Genomic DNA, 21,125 nt, shown 5'->3' on the forward strand with positions numbered 1-21,125 from the left:
GAGGAGGAGGCGGAGGTAGAGGAGGCGGGCGCAGTGGAGAGAAATTTAGGAGGAGAAGAGAGAGGGACGATACGATAGAGAGAGAGAGGCTTGTGATATTTAGAGAAGGTGTGTTTTAATTGTCCTTAAATTAAGTTTATTAGTTGTAGTTAATGAGCCCTAATTTTGTATAGAAAAGGAAACAGGCCATGAATAATGGGACAGCCCAAAAAGGAAAACAGGCCATGAATAATGGGACGGAGGGAGTATATAGATATATGTTTATACCTATTATAAAATAATTTTGTTTTATAAAAGAGTATTTGGTTATTATATTCTCTCATATATATACTTAATATAAGGATAATTCCGTTATTTAAAACTATATAATCTATGAAATATTGTTTGTTATTATTACTATTATACTTGTCTTTTAATAAAAAATGCCTAATATGTATGAAATGCTAAAAAAAATTATAATGTATTGAAACTAATTTATAATATATAGAAAATATATAATCTATGAACATGTTGTTTGTTATTATTATTATTATGCTTGCCTTTTAATAAAAAATGTCTTAAATATACGGAATGTCCAAAAAAGGTTTTGTGATATATTGAAATTATATAATCTATGAAAATATTGTTCGTTATTATTAGTATTATGCTCGTATTTTAATAAAAAAATACCTTAAATATACAGAATGCCCAAAAAAAAATTCTCGGGGGCGGTACAGTTTCAGCCCCCCCAAAATTAATTCCTGGCTCCGTCCCTGAAGAGAGGACCGTAGTTAATAATTGTTTGAAAGAATGTGGGAGAGATAAAATATAGAGAAAATATGCATGGCAGTAAAATATTAAGGGTTAATAAAAAATGAGTACTAAAAACGGAACCACTATAAATCATAAGGGTTAATTACTTCTAAAATCATGAATATTTACTCATTAGTTAGTTTTTCTCATAAAATTTAATTTATAACACTAATAACTGTTGAAATATTTACACAGAGATCACTCCCACCCTCTCACAATAGTTGCAGGGTTTCGAGCATGATTTATTTCTGTACTTGTAAATACAATTCAAATGCATTTGAGTTACAAAGAAATAGTCTAGCTTCCACAATACAAAACTGAATTTAAAAATCCAAGACAAGAACCACATATTTTTAATATATCTTTAAACCAAATAAAATAAACTAGCACTGAAAATCCAAAATATATAAAAGTAGCAAAATATATCCACAAGTTTAAAAATTCATAATAAAAGTATATATCTAGTAGTGTCGAAATAAAACGAGCTAATAAGAGGTTATGGTGAGATTGAGGAGGCATCAAGGTCGATTTATCTTCATGAGCTGCGCTATCTGCATCTGCATCTCCTCCATCTTACGGGTCATATCCTCTTCTTTTCGTTTCCTTTGCTCTAACTCGTCAGTCAATATGGCAACCTCAGCCTCAAGAGCAGGTGAATGAGGAACCTGCGAGGATTGCGCGCTAAATCCAATGTTCTTCGTGACGCCCCCCCTCGAGTCAGGAGTGACAACCTTGTTTAGAACCTGCAAGAAATATCATCAACGGGGTACGGTGCGTGGGAGCCGGAAAACAAATTTCGAACAAGAATACCTCCTCCTCCTCATCCTCCAACTCTATATTCTCAACAATACGGAATCTGCAGTCACACATGTTTAATTAGTAAAAGAAAGTTGCTTTTCATTAGAAAACTAATCTAAAACACAAATAATTTATGCTACTAATTAAGAAAGTAACTTTACACAAATATAACACCATGCACACATCATCATCACATATATATATATATGCAAATATTAATCTCTATGTAGTCCTCCCATTTCATTTGTAAAATGTGAGGATCAGAACATATCCACCAAGAAACGTACCCTTTGTCAATATCTGCATAATCAAGAAACTCTTCCTTGCAGGCTTCAACGTAACGTTGATCAACTTCAACAATGTCTTCCTCCCTAAGGTCAGGGTCATCATGGCCGTCCTCATCTAAATAAATATGACAAAGAGTATGGGATCTGCATTCACACATACATACATCATGTTATGTTTAAACAAATCTTATTGGAACAATGATTTAAGAGAAAGCTAGAAGAATGATAGGAGTATGTACTCAGAGATTGGCACTCCATCGGGCAGCGCAATGTTGCTCTCAACATAACAATGAACAGGAATAACATAGCGAGAATTAGAAATACCGAGTTCCTTGCACTCTTTCTTAGTCCAATTGTAAGCTAGTAGACGATGTTGTCTCCCATCAAACTCCTCATACCGTGTGCCAGCCCATCCAGAAAGAAACAAGAACTGATCGTATATCGTCCTCTGTGGTGAACAAACACCACCACCAAGAGAGACTTTAAAATTCATATTCCAGGCCCGCAACTCTTCCTTCCACACCCAAAGCTCATAATAAGAACCGGGTGCACTCCCAAAATAACGATGATGGCTATCTCTGCGTTTACTGCTAACTCCTCGTTTCCGATAGCAAATAAAACCTAACATATCTTCATCACTAAACTTGACAAGCTCATACATAAAGCCACGAGTCTTTGGTGGTAAAGCCAAGTGAGAGAAGGTTTCCTCACTACAATCGAAACATTCAACTCCTGTAAAACCCCGATTAAACCAATAACATTTATCTCTAACACATGTAACATTAGCATCAAGATATTTGGGCAAAGTAGGATTTGGAATCACCCTCCACGACTTCTCTTTTAACGAATACAAGTCAAAAGTTGTGTAGTGCATAAAATACGGATTCGAGTAGAACTGTGCACAAACTCTTAGGATTTTGTAATCATCAGATTTAGAATCGTAGCAAACACCACCACCAATATATACGGTGCTACAATTTGGAGAGGCTTCCCGGGGAGGAAACATCTGAACCATTCTAGTTGCGGGGTTGCAAAGATAAATATGGCCAGAACCACTGCTGATAAACAACAAACCTCCGCAACTGTTAGACTCAATACGCAGCTTTGGATTCAAAAAAGGAAGATCGAAACTTTCTTCAGGAATTAGGGATAAATCTCGCGGAGAAAGAGCAGTAATATAATACGCACCCAACTCTCCACGGTTACGTATCACAAGAAGCCGTTTCTCGTCAGAATTATTCATCATCGATCAAAAATTGATTGATTTGGAAGAAGGGAATGGAACCCTAATGCGATGGTAAGGCCACTTCCCTAATGAGAGCACGGGAGTTGATATCCAGTGGAGATATAGATCATATTCAGTAAACCAAGAAGAAGAAGCGAAAGACCAAGCTTACCATATGTTCCCAGTAAGGCGAAAGACAATGGTGAATCTATCATCCGCAGTCTTTCAAGGGCGTTAAAGCATGCAGGATTCAATCCAAGAAGAAAGCTTCAATAGAGGTAAAAGGCTGTTTACTGGGCTTCCAAACCTCTGTAGGAACCATATTTTGATATACGGTTCGTGTGCCCACGATCCATTTCGGATATCTAACAAGTACATACAAAAACCATAATCCTACAAGGTAGTAAAAGAAGTATACCTGCGAAACGAGAAGTGATCGACTCCAGAGTTGATCTTCCGAATTGTTCCCACGGCAAGATTCGACGTTGGATGGCAACGATCTTCGAATCCTATCTCAACTCCAATGAACAAACACTCTCAATCTCTTTCTTTCTCAATTTCTCTCTTTCTCAAAATTATGTCTAATTGCTACGTGATTGTTCATTCTTAAGAATGATATCACATATTATTCTTATCTTTTACTTTTGATTAAAAATAGCAAAAGATAAGAATAATAGCAATTATTATGTTTGCCATTTTACTTTTGATTAAAATAGCAAAAGATAATAATAATAGCAATTATTATGTTTGCCATTTTACTTTTGATTAAAATAGCAAAAGATAATAATAATAGCAATTATTAATGAGAAAGAATCTAGAGATAATGAATTGTTTGTCCACTTGAGATTTAAGCCTTAATTTGGGCCAATCGGGGATCTACTAGCTCGAATAAAGTTTGGCCTCCCAGTGCTCGATTTTTCTTATTCAGCCCAGAATATAAATCGAGACACTAGTATTAATTTATTCCACTAGAAAATTAATACTGAATTACCTCTTTATTCTTTAGGTGAGTCGGGGCTAGTATTAGACTTAATTAATCTCCGTGTTTAAGATATCGAATATCCATTAATTAATTAATTCCTCTGACGATCAATTAATTAATTAATTAGTCGTTTAATTATAAACGACATCTCGAGTGCTACCACTTAAACTTATTATCGTATCGGAACTAATTCCACCTGCAGGGTTTAATACGATAAACTTATTAAGTTCCTCAAGAGGATATTATCATCCTGTTATCAGCAGGACACGGATCCTTATTGCAATATAATCGCATATCAAATAATAATTGTTATCACCCAAAGTATCGAGTATCTTGAACTTCAACAGAGTTCTCACCCATGATAAATCAAAGTAATAATCAATTAATTATTTACACCGATTAATTCAATTAAGGTTAAATTATTTAAGTCACCGAGATCTTGATTCTTAATTAGTCAGAATATAAGAATTCATCTCACTGTGATCCTGTTCAATACACGAAGGTACTAGCATAAATAAATAGCCAAGACAAACTATTTATCCATTTATGCTACAATCTAAACCAGCAACTCGTCCATAGTTGCCTCGATTGTGAACTCAATTTATATCTCAACTTTTTCCAATTATATGATCTTCTGTGATCTACAACACACCATATAATCTATAGTATGAGATAAATTGGACTATAATAGGATTATGCAATAACAATAATTCAGATAGGAAAATAGTAGTGAATAAGGTATCAATATATACAAGCATAAAAGCGTTGCTTTAAGTATATAACCCTTCAATTCTCCCACTTATACTAAAGCAAACTTTTAGTATACAACGTGACTAATAAACTGATAATATCCTAGCTATCCACTCACTTGTAAATCTCTATTACAAATTCTCCCACTTATACTAAAGTTTAGTTTAGTATCGAGAGGTCACGAACTCCAAGGTCTTCAACATGCTTGTTGAACACCGCACCAGGAAGACTCTTCGTGAAAGGATCAGCAAGATTATCAACTCCCGCAATATGTAGTAATGCAACATCACCATGCTTGACCACTGACCGAATGTAATGATACTTGCCATCAATGTGTTTCATGGATTGATGACATCTTGAATCCTTGGTATTCATAATAGCAGCCTCATTATCACAATAAATTGTAATACATTTAGGCAAGCTAGGAATCACATCAATCTCAGCTAGAAAGTTCCTGAGCCATACAGCCTCTTTAGCAGCTTCACAAGCAGCTACATACTCGGCTTCCATGGTGGATAGTGAATTGCATTTCTGCTTTACACTTCTCCACACAATGGCTCCACCTCCAAACATAAACACATAGCCAGTAGTAGACCGCCTCTTGTCCTTATCACCTTGATAATCGGCGTCTACATACCCTACTGGTGTCAGATCATGAGACTGGTAAACTAGCGCATACTCCTTAGTCCGTTTAAGATACTTGAGTATGTGCTTTACAGCAGTCCAATGAGCTTGACCTGGATTCGCTTGATATCTAGCCACAATGCCAACGGCAAAACAGATATCAGGCCTGGTACACTGCATCGCATACATGAGACTTCCTACAGCCGAAGCATAAGGAACTGTCTTCATGCTCGCTATTTGCTCAGGTGTTGTGGGACACAAAGCTTTAGATAGCGGAACACCATGTCTGAAAGGTAGAAAACCTTTCTTAGCATTCTGCATGCTGAACCGTGCCAAAACAGTGTCAATGTAGGATGCTTGAGACAAACTCAACATTCTCTTAGATCGGTCACGACCAATCTTTATTCCGAGAATATATGCTGCCTCTCCCAGATCCTTCATTTCAAACTGTTGGGATAACCAATCCTTAATGCCAGACAATACATTCACATTATCACTAATGAGAAGTATGTCATCCACATAGAGTATAAGGAAAACCAAACTCCCATCGATACAGACCCTATAAACGCAGCTATCGTTGACACACTGCTCAAAACCATAAGTTTTGACCACGTCATCAAAACGTTTATTCCAGGATCGTGAAGCTTGCTTAAGTCCATAAATAGACTTCTTAAGCTTCCAAACTAGATGCTCTTCACCTTTCTTGATGAACCCTTCTGGTTGTAGCATATAGATATCTCTATCTTTTTCAAGATACCCATTCAAGAATGCGGTCTTGACATCCATTTGCCACACCTCAAGGTTCATATGGGCTGCCATGGACAAGAGAATTCGGATAGACTTAAGCATGGCTACTGGCGAAAAAGTTTCCTCAAAATCGATACCAGGTCGTTGAGTATAACCTTTCGCCACCAGTCTCGCTTTGAAGGCCGTAACCTTCCCATCCGGTCCTCTCTTGCGTTTGTATACCCATTTGCTACCAATGGCCTTTCGACCCTCAGGTAGCAAACATTTCTCGTATACATCCATGGCAGTTATGGATTCAAATTCTGAAACCATACATGCCTCCCACTCAAGAGCATCCGGATCTGCTAGTGCTTCGGAGTAAGTCCAGGGATCTTCTTCGATAAGCCCATCGTCAATTGAATCTTTAGATTTATTGACAAATGCATATCGACTGGGCAGTTTGCCCTTTGATTCCCTCTCACTTCGACGTGGCACTATTTCAGATTCGGTATCGACATTCTGTGCATTTTCTGATGAGACCTGCGGTACTACATCTTGCACAATTGGCTGAATTGGCTGACTTGTCGTGCCAATTTCTTCGACCTCTCCGAATATAATTTTACTCTTACTTTTATGGTTATTTATGTAGTCCTCTTCCAAGAATCTTGCGTTAGTGCTAATAACGACTTTTTGATCTTTAGGACAATAAAAATAACCCCCTTTCGTTCCTCTAGGATATCCTATAAACAACTTTACTTCAGTTCTAGAGCTCAACTTATCGGCATCCTTGTTCAGCACGTGTGCTGGACTGCCCCAAACCCGGATGTGGTTAAGAGAAGGCTTGCGCCCTGACCACAGCTCGGACGGGGTCTTAGCAACCGACTTAGAAGGCACTAAGTTTAGAATGTAACCAGCTGTTTCTAAGGCATATCCCCAAAACGAAATGGGTAAAGTAGCAAAACTCATCATCGATCTAACCATCTCAAGAAGAGTTCTATTTCTTCTCTCTGCCACACCATTCTGTTGGGGTGTACCCGGTGTAGTCAACTGAGATGTAATCCCAGATTCTAACAAGTATGCTCTAAACTCGTTACTGAGGTATTCGCCACCGCGGTCAGATCGCAATGACTTGATACTTTTACCTTGTCGCTTTTCTACTTCCGCCTTGAATATTTGAAACTTGTCAAAGCATTCAGACTTGTAGCGCAATAAGTAAATGTACCCGTACCTTGAGTAATCGTCAATGAAAGTGACAAAATACTCGTACCCTCCACGAGCTTGAGTGGACATAGGTCCGCACAAGTCAGAATGAACCAGTTCCAACACTTCTTTGGCCCTATACCCCTTGGCCTTGAAAGGCCGAGTCGTCATCTTTCCTTCTAGGCAGGATTCGCAGACTGGGATTGGTTCTACTTGAAGAGACTCCAAGATACCATCGGAAACCAGTCTTTGGATCCTCCTTAGATTGATGTGACCCAATCGTAGGTGCCAAAGAAGAGTTTGGTTCTCTAGAGAAGAAGCTTTTCTCTTCTTTTGGTTTGTAGTCAAAGTAAAAGCAGATGAAGAATAATCAAATGGACATGTAAAAGTATAAAGAGAATCAGCTGCACTTCTAAATAAAACTTGACCATCTTTAATGAATACTGCACTGTCTTCTAAAAGAACAGAATATCCATACTTTCGTAATTGAATGGTAGAAATCAAGTTTTTCCGAAAACCCGGAACATAGAGTACATCTCTTAAAACCAAAACATGTTCATCAATTAATAAATTCACATCTCCAATTGAAACAACGGGTAAGCTTGCTTCATTTCCCATGGAGAGTGCTAGCTCGCCTTTACTAAGCTCCCTTGTCCGCAGGAACCCCTGCAAGGTGTAACAAACATGGTCAGTTGCACCCGAGTCAACAACCCATTGATGGGAAGATCTCGAAACTGAATATGTTTCCGTTACTAGAGCAATAGAAATACCTTGAGCTTTCTTCATCAAGGGACAGTCGGATTTCCAATGTCCTACTTGTTGACACTTGAAGCATTTCCCTTTCCCCTTTGGCTTGCCAACGCCTCCGGTCGGGCCTAGCTTCTTCTTGCTCCCACCTTTTTCTTGGCCTTTCTTGCCATGGGGCCCTTTCTTCTTCCTACCTTTCGGTGGAAAACTGGGTCCTGTGGCAGTGGCCAAAGCCTGTGGACTCTTTCCCATGACCCCCTCGGCCGCTACCAACTCATTAAGCAGTTCATTTAGAGTGAACTTTTTCTTGCCCATTACGGCATTGAGTCGGAAGTTTTCGTAGGATTTGGGCAGAGTGTGGAGAACCATGTCTACCTTAATGGCATCCTCGATTCCTCCACCGAGCACGTCCAGCTCATTGAAATGATTAATCATTCCAAGCACGTGCTCGCGCACAGACGAACCTTCCGTCATCTTTGAAGACATGAGTTTCCTCATGAGTTCAAAACGGACTGATCGGTCTGATTCCCCAAAGAGCTCCTCGAGGTTCCTTATAATTGCAGCCGCAGTCTCCAACGACTGATGTTGCAGCTGCAACGCAGAAGACATAGTGGTCATAATATAAGCTTTCGCCATATTATTCGCCTTATGCCACCGCTTATGGGCCTCCCTTTGCTCTTCGGAAGACCGAGTAGTAAGGTTCGCGGGAGCAGGAGTAGTAAGCACAAACTTATACTCCTCCGCGTCTAGGACAAATCCCAGATTGCGCTTCCATTCCGAAAAATTCGGACCAGTAAGCGGCTTAGCAGATAAAACATTCAAAAGCGGGGTAATAGTCATATCTGAAATATTAAACAAACAAATGCAAATAAGAAAACACGTTATTGCATAAAGATTCGTAGCAATAATATTGTAACCTTTTGATAAAACAATATTATTGAAACCTCCGTTAGCCCAATCGAATTACACGCAAGCCACGTTCGTGTGGACGTTTACGCGCTTTTCGTTTGACCAGACACCCAGTCTTTGGTCTCATTCCATTTTCAACTTATCCTTATGACAAAATGGGACCAATAAACGGACCTTGTCTAGACCACGCAATTTCAAGAAGGGACTCCGTTGGGGAGTTGTACTTGAAATAAACGCCTAAGCTATGACCACAGTTTAGTCAACTTTATGACTATCTCTTATTTTAACCCCTTCTAGAATAATCCATGAAAGACTAACCCGTGCAAGCCACGTTCGTGTGGACGTTTACACGAGAAGCTCCCACTATTCTCAAGGTTAAAATAATTAATTTTAATCATTTCTAGAATAATTCGCAGAAATTAATACATGCAAGTCACGATAGTGTGAACGTTTACATGCAAAAACTCCCACTTATTCACAAGATTAAAATATTTTTTAATTTAGAAGTTTAACCGACAAAAGCTGCAAATTAATAACGAGTGCAAGCCACGTTCGTGTGGACGTTTACACCAATTATCAATTTACTTTGTCTTAAACCAACTGTGGAGGTCTATATCAATTTTATTTAAAAAATTGAATTATCCGCTTAGTCTTTTACTTCAAAAGGTTTACAGGTTAAATCACGTTGACACGGAAAACCTAAGCATGCATTTCTATAACACATGTAATAAAACATGCTCGCTTGAAATTCTAAAACATGCTTAGAGAAAACGTGATAACACCTAGCATGATATACTATGCGCATTTAAAACCACATAAAAAATATCATGCTATTAAAACACCTTAACGGTGATTAAATTCCACGACATAAAAGAAACCCGACAAAAAAAATTGTCGTCTTATCGTGGAAACCTGGAACCTGTTCTTCCCTGCCTATTTTATTACAAATGAATAAAATAAGGGAAATTAAATTCTAATCTATTACATAATAGATTTCTTCGTCTTTTGGCAAGTCTCGTCGTCCGCGAAACACTCCATCCATTAAGTAGCCCAAATTAAATAAAAGATCCCAAATTAATTAAATCAAAGAGACTCAAATTAATTAAATAAAAGAGCCCAAATTAATAAGCTCAAATTAATTTAATTAAATAGGCCCAACTTAATTTAATTAAATAGGTCCAATATATTTAATTTAAGATGCCCAAAAGAGAGCCCAATGGAATTAAATCATAGAAGTCCAAAAGATAGGCCCAATTCGTCAAACTGTCGCTGAACAGGTCAGCCAACTTCAACGCTCCGTTTGACCCCTCAAACGACCTCTAATCGTATTTTATGCAGAAATACGACTTCTTCGTCTTTGAAAGAGCTTTCCGTGGCCACCTGTTTCACCTCAATCGGACTTCTGTAGAGGAAGTTATAGCTGTTCTTCGGAGACTGCCAGAACTTGATTTCCTGCGAGAGGCACGGCGGCGCCGGCTGAATTCCGGCACCGGGCGACCAGCGGGAGCCCGGAATTTCTGTGCTTCTCCATTTTGCATTCTATCATCCTCTGTTCTTGATTTCTATTGTTCTCCAATAGATAAACCAACAAAGAAAAAAAATACAAATGGAAATCCTAATCTAATCACGCATAGCTTGTCGTGATTTTAAGATTACAGGCCAAGATCGACAAATCAAATAAATGATCCACGATAAGACGACGAACAATATACAAAACCTGCATATTGATATAGCAAAGTTCTACCAAGATCTAATGGTTTTACTACTCATTAGTCCGATAGAGCCGAAATGTCCGGACCTTGGCTCTGATACCAATTGTAGGAACCATATTTTGATATACGGTTCGTGTGCCCACGATCCATTTCGGATATCTAACAAGTACATACAAAAACCATAATCCTACAAGGTAGTAAAAGAAGTATACCTGCGAAACGAGAAGTGATCGACTCCAGAGTTGATCTTCCGAATTGTTCCCACGGCAAGATTCGACGTTGGATGGCAACGATCTTCGAATCCTATCTCAACTCCAATGAACAAACACTCTCAATCTCTTTCTTTCTCAATTTCTCTCTTTCTCAAAATTATGTCTAATTGCTACGTGATTGTTCATTCTTAAGAATGATATCACATATTATTCTTATCTTTTACTTTTGATTAAAAATAGCAAAAGATAAGAATAATAGCAATTATTATGTTTGCCATTTTACTTTTGATTAAAATAGCAAAAGATAATAATAATAGCAATTATTATGTTTGCCATTTTACTTTTGATTAAAATAGCAAAAGATAATAATAATAGCAATTATTAATGAGAAAGAATCTAGAGATAATGAATTGTTTGTCCACTTGAGATTTAAGCCTTAATTTGGGCCAATCGGGGATCTACTAGCTCGAATAAAGTTTGGCCTCCCAGTGCTCGATTTTTCTTATTCAGCCCAGAATATAAATCGAGACACTAGTATTAATTTATTCCACTAGAAAATTAATACTGAATTACCTCTTTATTCTTTAGGTGAGTCGGGGCTAGTATTAGACTTAATTAATCTCCGTGTTTAAGATATCGAATATCCATTAATTAATTAATTCCTCTGACGATCAATTAATTAATTAATTAGTCGTTTAATTATAAACGACATCTCGAGTGCTACCACTTAAACTTATTATCGTATCGGAACTAATTCCACCTGCAGGGTTTAATACGATAAACTTATTAAGTTCCTCAAGAGGATATTATCATCCTGTTATCAGCAGGACACGGATCCTTATTGCAATATAATCGCATATCAAATAATAATTGTTATCACCCAAAGTATCGAGTATCTTGAACTTCAACAGAGTTCTCACCCATGATAAATCAAAGTAATAATCAATTAATTATTTACACCGATTAATTCAATTAAGGTTAAATTATTTAAGTCACCGAGATCTTGATTCTTAATTAGTCAGAATATAAGAATTCATCTCACTGTGATCCTGTTCAATACACGAAGGTACTAGCATAAATAAATAGCCAAGACAAACTATTTATCCATTTATGCTACAATCTAAACCAGCAACTCGTCCATAGTTGCCTCGATTGTGAACTCAATTTATATCTCAACTTTTTCCAATTATATGATCTTCTGTGATCTACAACACACCATATAATCTATAGTATGAGATAAATTGGACTATAATAGGATTATGCAATAACAATAATTCAGATATGAAAATAGTAGTGAATAAGGTATCAATATATACAAGCATAAAAGCGTTGCTTTAAGTATATAACCCTTCAACCTCCTTTTCCCCAATCACCAGTCGGATCCACGATCTGCATCAAATTTAATGATTACTATGAAAAAAAATTAATGATTCAAAAATATTACCACAAATAAATAAAATGTAGAAAAGAGAGAGAGAGAGAGAGAAAAAAAAAACAGCAAAAATAACGAAAACAAAAAAATGTTGCTAATAAGGTTTTGAACCCTCGCCTATGGAATCAATGATAGAAGGTGGCGAGAAAGCTAAAATCAGTGCACCACACAATGACACAATGCTTTTAGTTTTATTCACCAAAATTTGTTATATAAGTGTTTGATGCGGGTCGGATTCAATCCGACCCGTCTGCCCGTGCGATTGATCGCACAGGAGACTAACTCTAAGGTATAAAAGGAATTAAAAATTACCTCCATATTTTTTCTCTCATCTTCATTTTTTCAACTGAAATTTTCTCTCTATCCTTTTTATTTATTTATTTATTTATACTTAACTTTCATTTATGAAAAAAAATTCACTATGAATATTAAATTAAAGGTGAAGAGAAAATAATTAATTCGATGTAATAGTATAAAAATTAAATTTAAAACAAATAAATTATCATTATTTAAAATATTGAATTTAATTTTTGTTCTCTCTCATTTATCTTTAATATTGATCATATTCCTTTTCATTTCTTGGTGAAAACATAAGTAGATGACATTTTTGATCTCTCTCATTTATCTTTATAGTATAATTTTAATATGAATTTGTAAATAAAAAATTAGTTATATCTATCTAAATATTACTATAATTTAAATATTATATAGATTCATTTAATTATGCGTACGAATTATTTATTTATTTATATAAACATATTTGTTATTATTTTTTTTATATCATTCACTTTTTTTATTTATTTTTTATTAACTTTGGACCATTTAAATATGAACTTTTAATAATAATAATAATAATAATAATAATAATAATAATAATAATAATAATAATAATAATAATAAGGGGTAATTGCCTGTAAATTCCTAACGTTTATACGGAATTGGTTTTTGCACCTTTTTCTATTTTTCTTCTTTTAAATACCTAACCTTTAGTTTTTGTCTGGAATTTGTCCGGTGACCGATTTTTACTGACACCGGCGCCGAAAATGCCACTGTGGCAGCCGGAATTGATGAGGTGGCAGCCGAAAATTAACATGGTGGCACTTTTGTGACATATGGAAAAAATATCTAAAGAAATTTAAAATAAAAAATACATGTCGAAAGAAAATTAAAAAGAAAAAGAAAAAGAAAAGGAACCCCCCCCCAATCGTCTTTTCCGTTTTCCCCCTTCCCCCCACCCCAAACCGATCACCGGCGCCGCTCCCTGCCACCTCCACCGCCACCACCTCCCCTTTCCCCACCCTCTGCCATCACCACCACCGCCGCCCCCTCGCCTTCCCTCACCCTCCACCGCCACTCCCAAACAGAAGCACACAATTTGAGGGAGAAAAGTCGAGCTCCCTCTGTTTTCTTCGAATCCAAGCTCTGAAATCCGGACTTCAGCGGCAACGCGGTGCACGAAATTCAGCGTCTGAGTTTTTAAAATTATGCAATTTTATGGTAAATTCGAATTTTTGGTTTTCTAAGTTTTTTGGATTTTGGATATGTTGGTGCGGGCGGCGGAGAGGGAGTTGTGCTGGTGTGGAGGGAGAGAGGCGGAGGCGGAGGTGCCTCTGTTGAGGGGGAAGTGGCGGTGCCGAGGTGGGGGTCGGATTTGGGGATTTAGGGCTTTGGGTTGTAGTGCCGAGATGGGGTTTGAGGGAGAGACGATGGCGGCGGCTTCGCCGCTGCTGTCGCCGAAATTTCAGAGAGGGGAGGGGGAGGAGAAGGCCGGCGAGGTCTGGGGAGGTGGAGGGGGCGGCGGGCGCCGGCGTGTGGTTGTGGCAGGCTGCGGCGGGATCTGGGGTTGGGGAGGGGGGCACCGGGATCTGGGAATGGGGGAGGGGCTGACGGGATTTTGGGGGAGGGGAGGGGTAGACGGGGTCTGGGGAGGGGGAGGCCGACGGGTCTAGGGAGGGGGAAGGTGTTGTCGGTGCCGGCGTGTGGTGGCGGCAGGCGGCGCCGGCGGGGGAGGGGGAGTTAGGGTTTGGGAGGTGGGAGAATGGAGAAGATGATGACGTGGATGTTTTCTTTATCATTTTTTTTATTCTTTTTTCCACATGTCCTAAATTTGCTTAGGTGTCACTTTCCGGCTGCCACTGCATCGATTCCGGCTGCCACCTTGTAATTTCCGGCGCCGGTGTCAGTAAAAACCGGTTACCGGACAAATTTCAGACAAAAACTAAAGGTTAGGTATTTAAAAGAAGAAAAATAAAAAAATGTGTAAAAACCAATTCCATGTAAACGTTAGGAATTTACAGGCAATTACCCCTAATAATAATAATAATATAGTTTGAAATTTTAAGTGATGATTGTTAACTTTGTTATTTTAAGTGATGGTTGTTAACTTTGTTATTGATGGTTAGTGTTATTTACTGAAAATGAGATTGACTTAAATTATTTGCTTTATAATCTATGAATTTAATTATTCTTATACATATTTACTCAAAATATGAACTTTTAATAATAATATAGTTTAGAATTTATACATATTTAATTATTAATAATTAATTAAATATAGCTTTATTAGAAAAGAAAAAAAGAAAACCTAAAAGAAAAACCCTTGAAAGCATATGAAAAACAGACAAAAGGTCAAGCCTCATTAAAACCTCAGTAGGGAAAACCCCTAAAGAAGAAAAAGAGTGTTCGTCTAAGAAGAAAAACAACCAAGGCAAAGGCAGGAGAACATGAGAGACATATTTAATAATAATAATAATAATAATAATAATAATAATAATAATAATATTATTATTATTATTATTATTATTATTATTATTATTATTATTATTATTATTATTATTATTATTATTATTATTATTATTATTATTAAAACTCATCATATACATAATTAATTTTTATTAAAACTCGTGTCACCTTCCTTTAAAAAGTGATATTTACCCTTTTACTAAAGCAAAAGTAACGAGTATAAAACATTTCTAGTAGATTTGCCCAAATGAAAAAAAAAAAAAGGATATTTAGGGGAGGAGAAATTGAAAGAATAAAGAGGCGAGTCCCACGTCGAAGAATTTAGAGTGTGTTCGACTGAACTTATAAGTTTTTAAAAATATCTTATAAGTTATTTAGGATTTTATAAGTTTTTTTTTTTTGTGCCAAAATAAGCTTCTAAATAGCTTATAAGATCTAAAAATAAGTTCCAATAGCTTGTAAGCTCTCCAAAAAATAATTTCATCTATCTCAATTTATTTTTTCATTATCTTATACTCTCTCCGTCCCAATAGTAATGTCCCACTTTTTTTAATGGGACGTCCCAATACAAATGTCTCAAAAAAAAAAAAATATTAACACTTCTTAAAGAGGATTAATTATTAATCAATTAGGTTTTTTAAAGTATGCTGAAAGTTTATACTATTGAAAGCCAACATTTTATGTATTGAATTTGGTGGGAATTATCACATATAGCCATTTTTGTTAAAAACATAAGTTTTATAACCCTAGTTTATAATAGATAAGTTATATAGCCATTTTAGACTTAAAAGACTATAACACCCTTTGACTTTTTTGAAAAAAATAAAGATTTTCTACAACACTATCGAGTAATCGAAGTACTCGATGGTGTACACGATGGCGCCATCGATTACAAAAAAGTCAAAGGGTGTTATAGTCTTTTAAACTTAAAATGGCTATTTAACTTATCTATTAAACTAGGGCTATAAACTTATGTTTTTATGAAAGAGAGCTATAATAAGATTTTCCTCTTGAATTTGTAACCTAATCTAATCTAATTATATGATTATATCCCACTTGAGATTCAATGTATCACACTCCGCATGCATCTCACTTTGTGTTTCACTTTTTTTTCTTTCTTCAATTTCAATTTTATATGCTTTAGTTTAATTTTATAATTATTAACTAAAGTTTTTTCCCATCGAATAAAGATATATATGTATTTTTGGCATTTAATTTCCCTTTTATTAATAAAAAAATCATTATTAGGATTGATAAATTTAAAGTTATGGCATATAATATTTTTTTAGGCAATAGTTAAAACTTAAGTATAATTTATAATATTATAATAAAATTTATTTTTATAAAATTAATAAATACTCCCTCCGTCACACGAATCTTGACACGTTTGGTTTTGGCACGAGAATTAAGGAGTTGTAGATTAGTGTATTAAGTGTGTAGGTAATAAATTATAGAGTAGTGCTATTTGGACAAAATTTGTCCGGACAAAAACAAGGTTAAATTTTTTAAAAAATCAATTTATTTATAAATTTTGATTCAAGTTTAAAAGAATTTAGTTAGTTTTATTGTTTTCTCCATATTATAGTTTTTTCATAATTTTTTAACAGTTTTTTTTTTATTTTTTGTTATTTTATTTGTAGTTTGTGTACTTTAAAAATAATAATAATTAAAAAGGTTATTAAAAAATTATAAAAAATTACAATATAAAGAAAACAATAAAACTAGCTAAATCCTATTTTATTTTGAATCAAACTTTTTAAATAAATTTATTTTATGAAGTCCGGACAAATTTTGTCCAAATAGCATTATTGTAACAATAAATCTATGCAGCCACATTGTGGCCACCCACACACTAGTATAATAAGGAAAATTTTAATTTATTTAATTTATTTTTTAAAAATAAAAATAGGATTTAGTTATTTTACTGTATTCTCTACATTGTACCTTTTTTTTACATTTTTTTTAATTTATTTTTTAATAAAAATAAAAAAGTTACCAAAAAATTACAAAAAAATAATTACAATGTAGAGAATATGATAAAATAACTAAATTTTATTTTTATTTTAAAAAATAAGTTAAATAAATTAAATTATTTTTTATTTAAGTAAATTGTGGATGACCACAATGTGGTTGTTTAGCATTACTCTTATGGTAAAGTATAAAAGTGATAATGTAGGAAATGGAAGATGATAAAGTATGAGAGATAGTGTAATAAAATGATAAAGTAGGAGAGAGAGAAATATAATTAAGAACCCTTATTGTTTAGCTAATTGTTACTCCCTCCGTCCCAAAGGAAATATCCTCCTTCTTTTGGGCACGGTTATTAAGGATGCATTATCTACCTAATCTAGTAGAAACTGAAATAATGCCATGAAATGTCATTGAATCTTATATGCTACCTAATCTAGTATAAATTGAAATTTCCTTAATATTCTACTAGATTAGGTAGATAATGCATCCTTAATAACCGTGCCGAAAAGAAGGAGGACATTTCCTTTGGGACGGAGGGAGTACTATATTTGAAAACGTGTCAAGATTCGTGGTACAGCCTAAAAAGGAATACGTGTCAAGATTCGTGGAACGAATGGAGTATAAAAAGGGAACATAGTGACACACATCTATACTATATTAAAAAGAGAGTTTTCAATTTCAAATTGATTTCAAATCAATTTCAAAATTGAGTGGCAATTTTGTAGTTAGAATAAAAGTGAAGGTTTATTTATAAGCTACACATTTTTTTTTCTTTTTCTTTAACTTCTTTCTTTTTCTATTTTATTTCTTTTTTAAAATTGTGAAATTCGACTAATTATCAAATATTTTATATGCATATCAAATTAAAAGATCATGACAAGAGCTTTAATTTGATATATGTTATGTAAATATTGAATTTAAAATATAAAAATTATATTTATTTAAAGATTAAAACTTCTGAAAATTCTCTCTCTTCTCTCCTCTTTTTTTTTTGAATAAATCTCTTTTTTTAAATTATCTTTTAACTTATATTGTTTACTTTTTCGCAATATCATTTTTATTAATATGAATTATTCTTTATTATTTTTATTTAAACTAAAATATATTTATCTTAAATTATAGTATTTTTAATTATATTTAAAAATTTTATATAATAATCAAATGATAATCAGTTTTATATATTATAAAATATAAAAATATTTTTCGTGCGTTGCACGCACGAGTGCAAATGCTAGTAATTGTAATTTATGGGAGATTGGATCTCGTTTGATTATATCCACTTTACATAATTAATTACAATTATAATCTCATTTATAGATAATATAAAAAAAAGTAACCATATCATCTAAACCGCAAATAATGAAAATTAAATGGTTAGGATTAGTTCCAATTTCATATCTATGAGGTTATATTTTTATTACAACACATCCATCTTTTTTTTAGGCGAAAGATGTGTAATACTGCATTATTACTTAACTAGTATATGCTCATTCATGCGATGCACGACATGCATTGAAATTAAATGATAAATTTAAATATATAAATAATAAAAAAAATACAAAATATGTTTTAAATATAAAATATAATAATTCACATCAATTACTCAATAAAATTCTGAATTTAAAAATGTAAATTTTCAATTTATACAAAGTGTAATAATAATTATAATTATTAAATAAATTTAAAAATTATTCGATAATGAAAATTTGCATTATGCATATCCTTATATAGTATTATTCATCATAATAAATATTTTCATACACAAACATAAATAAAAAGTTATAAATTTTAATGAAGAGATAAAAAATAAAATATTTTAAATTGTTCATAACTTATTCATTTTAAATTTATTTTTGATGATTTTTATACTATATTAAATTTAAGATACATATTGATTATTTTTTTATTAATCAAATTTGATGATATTTAGAAAATAATTAAAATATAAAAAATAGAAAGAAAAAATAGTAAAAAAAATTACTGGAAGGAGAGAGAGAAAAAATGGAGGAAAAAAACCTCATCTTTTCTGGGAAGAGATCCGGTGTCCCACAATTTCATGTGTGTCACTATGTTCCATGCTTATATCTATTATTTTAAAAATATTTTTTATAAAAATAAAATTTATTACTCCTATAATACTAGAAATTATATTTAATTTTTATTTCAAAAGATTAAATTTTTTAAAAAGTATATACCATAACTTTGAATTTATCAACCTATTATTATTAGCTAATAAAAATGAAATTAAATGATAAAAAATAATTATATACCTTAAATTGATGGAATAAACCCTAGTTTATAATCACAAAATTAAACTAAAACATATAAAATTGAAATTGACGAAACTATATATAAGAAATTAAATAAAATTGAAAGTGGAACACAAAATGAGACATAAAATGTGGTACACTGAATCTCATTCCCATCTTTTATATACTCATTATATAGATACAGATGTGGTTCCGTAGATTCTAGATTGCTTACCCCCTCGCCAAGAAACATCTCCCTCTCTATATAACAAACTCACCATTTCAATTCAAACCACACATGGCATTTTCCTACGAATCTCTGCTGCCTGCACAGCGCATCCTGACGGCGGCAGCCTCCGCCGGCGCCTTCGCAATTCTCCTCAAATCCATCGTCAGCGACCTCATCCCCTACAAATACCTTTCCTCATCCCTGGCCAAGCTCTCGCGGCAGCTCACCGTCGTGGTCGACGAATTCGACGGCCTCACCTCCAACCAAATGTTCCACGCCGCCACCATCTACCTCGCCGCCAGAATCTCCGGCGCCACCAAGAGGATCAAGGTGAACAAGCCCCCCAAACAGCAACACCTCGCCGTCACCGTCGACAAAAACCAGGAGATGGTCGACGTCCACGGCGGCATTCACTTCAAATGGACCCTGCACTCCGTCGAACAGAGCGCCAAAAACGAGAGTTCCAGGTCAGAAGTGCGGTATCTGGAGCTCAGTTTCAACCGGAAACACAGAGACTACGTGTTGCAGGTGTACTTGCCGTACATCTTGGAGATGAAGGAGGAGACGAGGAGTGTTAGGCTGCACACGGTTGACTACAACGGAACTGATTACTGGAGCTCGGTGGTGCTCAACCATCCGGCGAGGTTCGAGACGATGGCGATGGATCCGGAGACGAAGAAAGGGGTGATGGAGGATCTGGATAGGTTTGTGAGGAGGAAGGATTACTACAGGAGGGTTGGGAAGGCTTGGAAACGAGGATACCTGTTGTACGGCCCACCGGGAACGGGGAAGTCGAGCTTGGTTGCAGCCATGGCTAACTACCTCAACTTTGATATTTATGACTTGGATTTGAGGGAGGTTCAATGCAACTCTGATTTGAGGAGGCTCTTGATTGGCACCTCTAATCGATCCATACTTGTCATCGAGGACATTGACTGCAATCTCGGATTGTTAAACAGGGAAACAGATAATGCAGCAGCTGACCAAGACAAGGTCTCTCTCTCTTTCTCTCTCTCTCTCACACACACTACAATATATATATGCATAAGGCTTATTGATGGGATGAATGTGAACAGATAACCTTATCTGCACTGCTGAACTTCATTGATGGGCTGTGGTCGAGTTGTGGGGATGAGAAGATCATAGTTTTCACCACCAACCACAAGGACCGGTTGGATCCCGCGTTGCTCCGGCCGGGACGAATGGACGTGCACTTGGAGATGCCTTACTGCAGATTCAGTGGCTTCAAGATACTTGCTTCCACCTATCTCAGGATCACCGACCACTTGCTCTTTCCGATGATTGGAGAGCTGCTCGAGAAAGTTGAGGCGACGCCGGCTGAAGTTGCTGGAGAGCTCATCAAGAGCGAGGATGCCGATATTGCTTTACCAACCTTAGTTCATTTCCTCAAGGACAAGGACATTAAGAGATCATTTTAGTTACCTATTTTGGCAAAGATGAGTAATTTTTTTCCAGCCTACAATAAATTTGGATATCTTTAAGCATTGTTCAATATTCTAGTTGATGCAAAAGTTAAA

General features: G+C 35.2%; 2 protein-coding genes across 4 annotated transcripts; one reads left to right on the forward strand and one right to left on the reverse strand.

Moving 5' to 3' along the window:
• Positions 1-1,160: 1,160 nt before the first annotated feature.
• LOC131010565 (uncharacterized) lies at positions 1,161-12,454 on the reverse strand. 3 transcript variants are annotated; one of them, XM_057938128.1, is made up of 6 exons: positions 12,320-12,454; positions 3,275-3,409; positions 2,117-3,188; positions 1,878-2,021; positions 1,603-1,648; positions 1,161-1,535 (listed from the first exon to the last, which is right to left on the reverse strand). In XM_057938128.1, exons 3-6 carry the CDS (start codon positions 3,121-3,123, stop codon positions 1,311-1,313), a joined length of 1,422 nt encoding a protein of 473 aa, XP_057794111.1. In that variant the 5' UTR covers positions 3,124-3,188; positions 3,275-3,409; positions 12,320-12,454; the 3' UTR covers positions 1,161-1,310. The 3 variants fall into 3 exon arrangements, with proteins under 3 accessions (XP_057794111.1, XP_057794110.1, XP_057794112.1); XM_057938129.1 differs by having other exon boundaries at positions 1,162-1,535; positions 2,117-2,935; positions 3,066-3,409; XM_057938127.1 differs by having other exon boundaries at positions 2,117-3,409.
• Positions 12,455-19,577: 7,123 nt separating this feature from the next.
• LOC131010567 (AAA-ATPase At3g50940-like) lies at positions 19,578-21,100 on the forward strand. The gene is made up of 2 exons (XM_057938130.1): positions 19,578-20,580; positions 20,664-21,100. Exons 1-2 carry the CDS (start codon positions 19,657-19,659, stop codon positions 21,024-21,026), a joined length of 1,287 nt encoding a protein of 428 aa, XP_057794113.1. The 5' UTR covers positions 19,578-19,656; the 3' UTR covers positions 21,027-21,100.
• Positions 21,101-21,125: the final 25 nt, after the last annotated feature.

This window comes from Salvia miltiorrhiza, chromosome 2 (genome assembly GCF_028751815.1).
Source record: "Salvia miltiorrhiza cultivar Shanhuang (shh) chromosome 2, IMPLAD_Smil_shh, whole genome shotgun sequence".
NCBI lineage: Eukaryota > Viridiplantae > Streptophyta > Magnoliopsida > Lamiales > Lamiaceae > Salvia > Salvia miltiorrhiza.

Bases quoted from the DNA above. Each gene is read 5' to 3' on its own strand.
- LOC131010565 (XM_057938128.1), bottom strand. From the start codon at position 3,123: ATGATGAATAATTCTGACGAGAAACGGCTTCTTGTGATACGTAACCGT. The intron at 1,649-1,877 runs GTACGTTTCTTG...GTGTGACTGCAG, and splicing joins TATGCAGATATTGACAAAGG to ATTCCGTATTGTTGAGAATA. The intron at 1,536-1,602 runs GTATTCTTGTTC...TATTTCTTGCAG, and splicing joins TGGAGGATGAGGAGGAGGAG to GTTCTAAACAAGGTTGTCAC.
- LOC131010567 (XM_057938130.1), top strand. From the start codon at position 19,657: ATGGCATTTTCCTACGAATCTCTGCTGCCTGCACAGCGCATCCTGACG. The intron at 20,581-20,663 runs GTCTCTCTCTCT...GAATGTGAACAG, and splicing joins CAGCAGCTGACCAAGACAAG to ATAACCTTATCTGCACTGCT.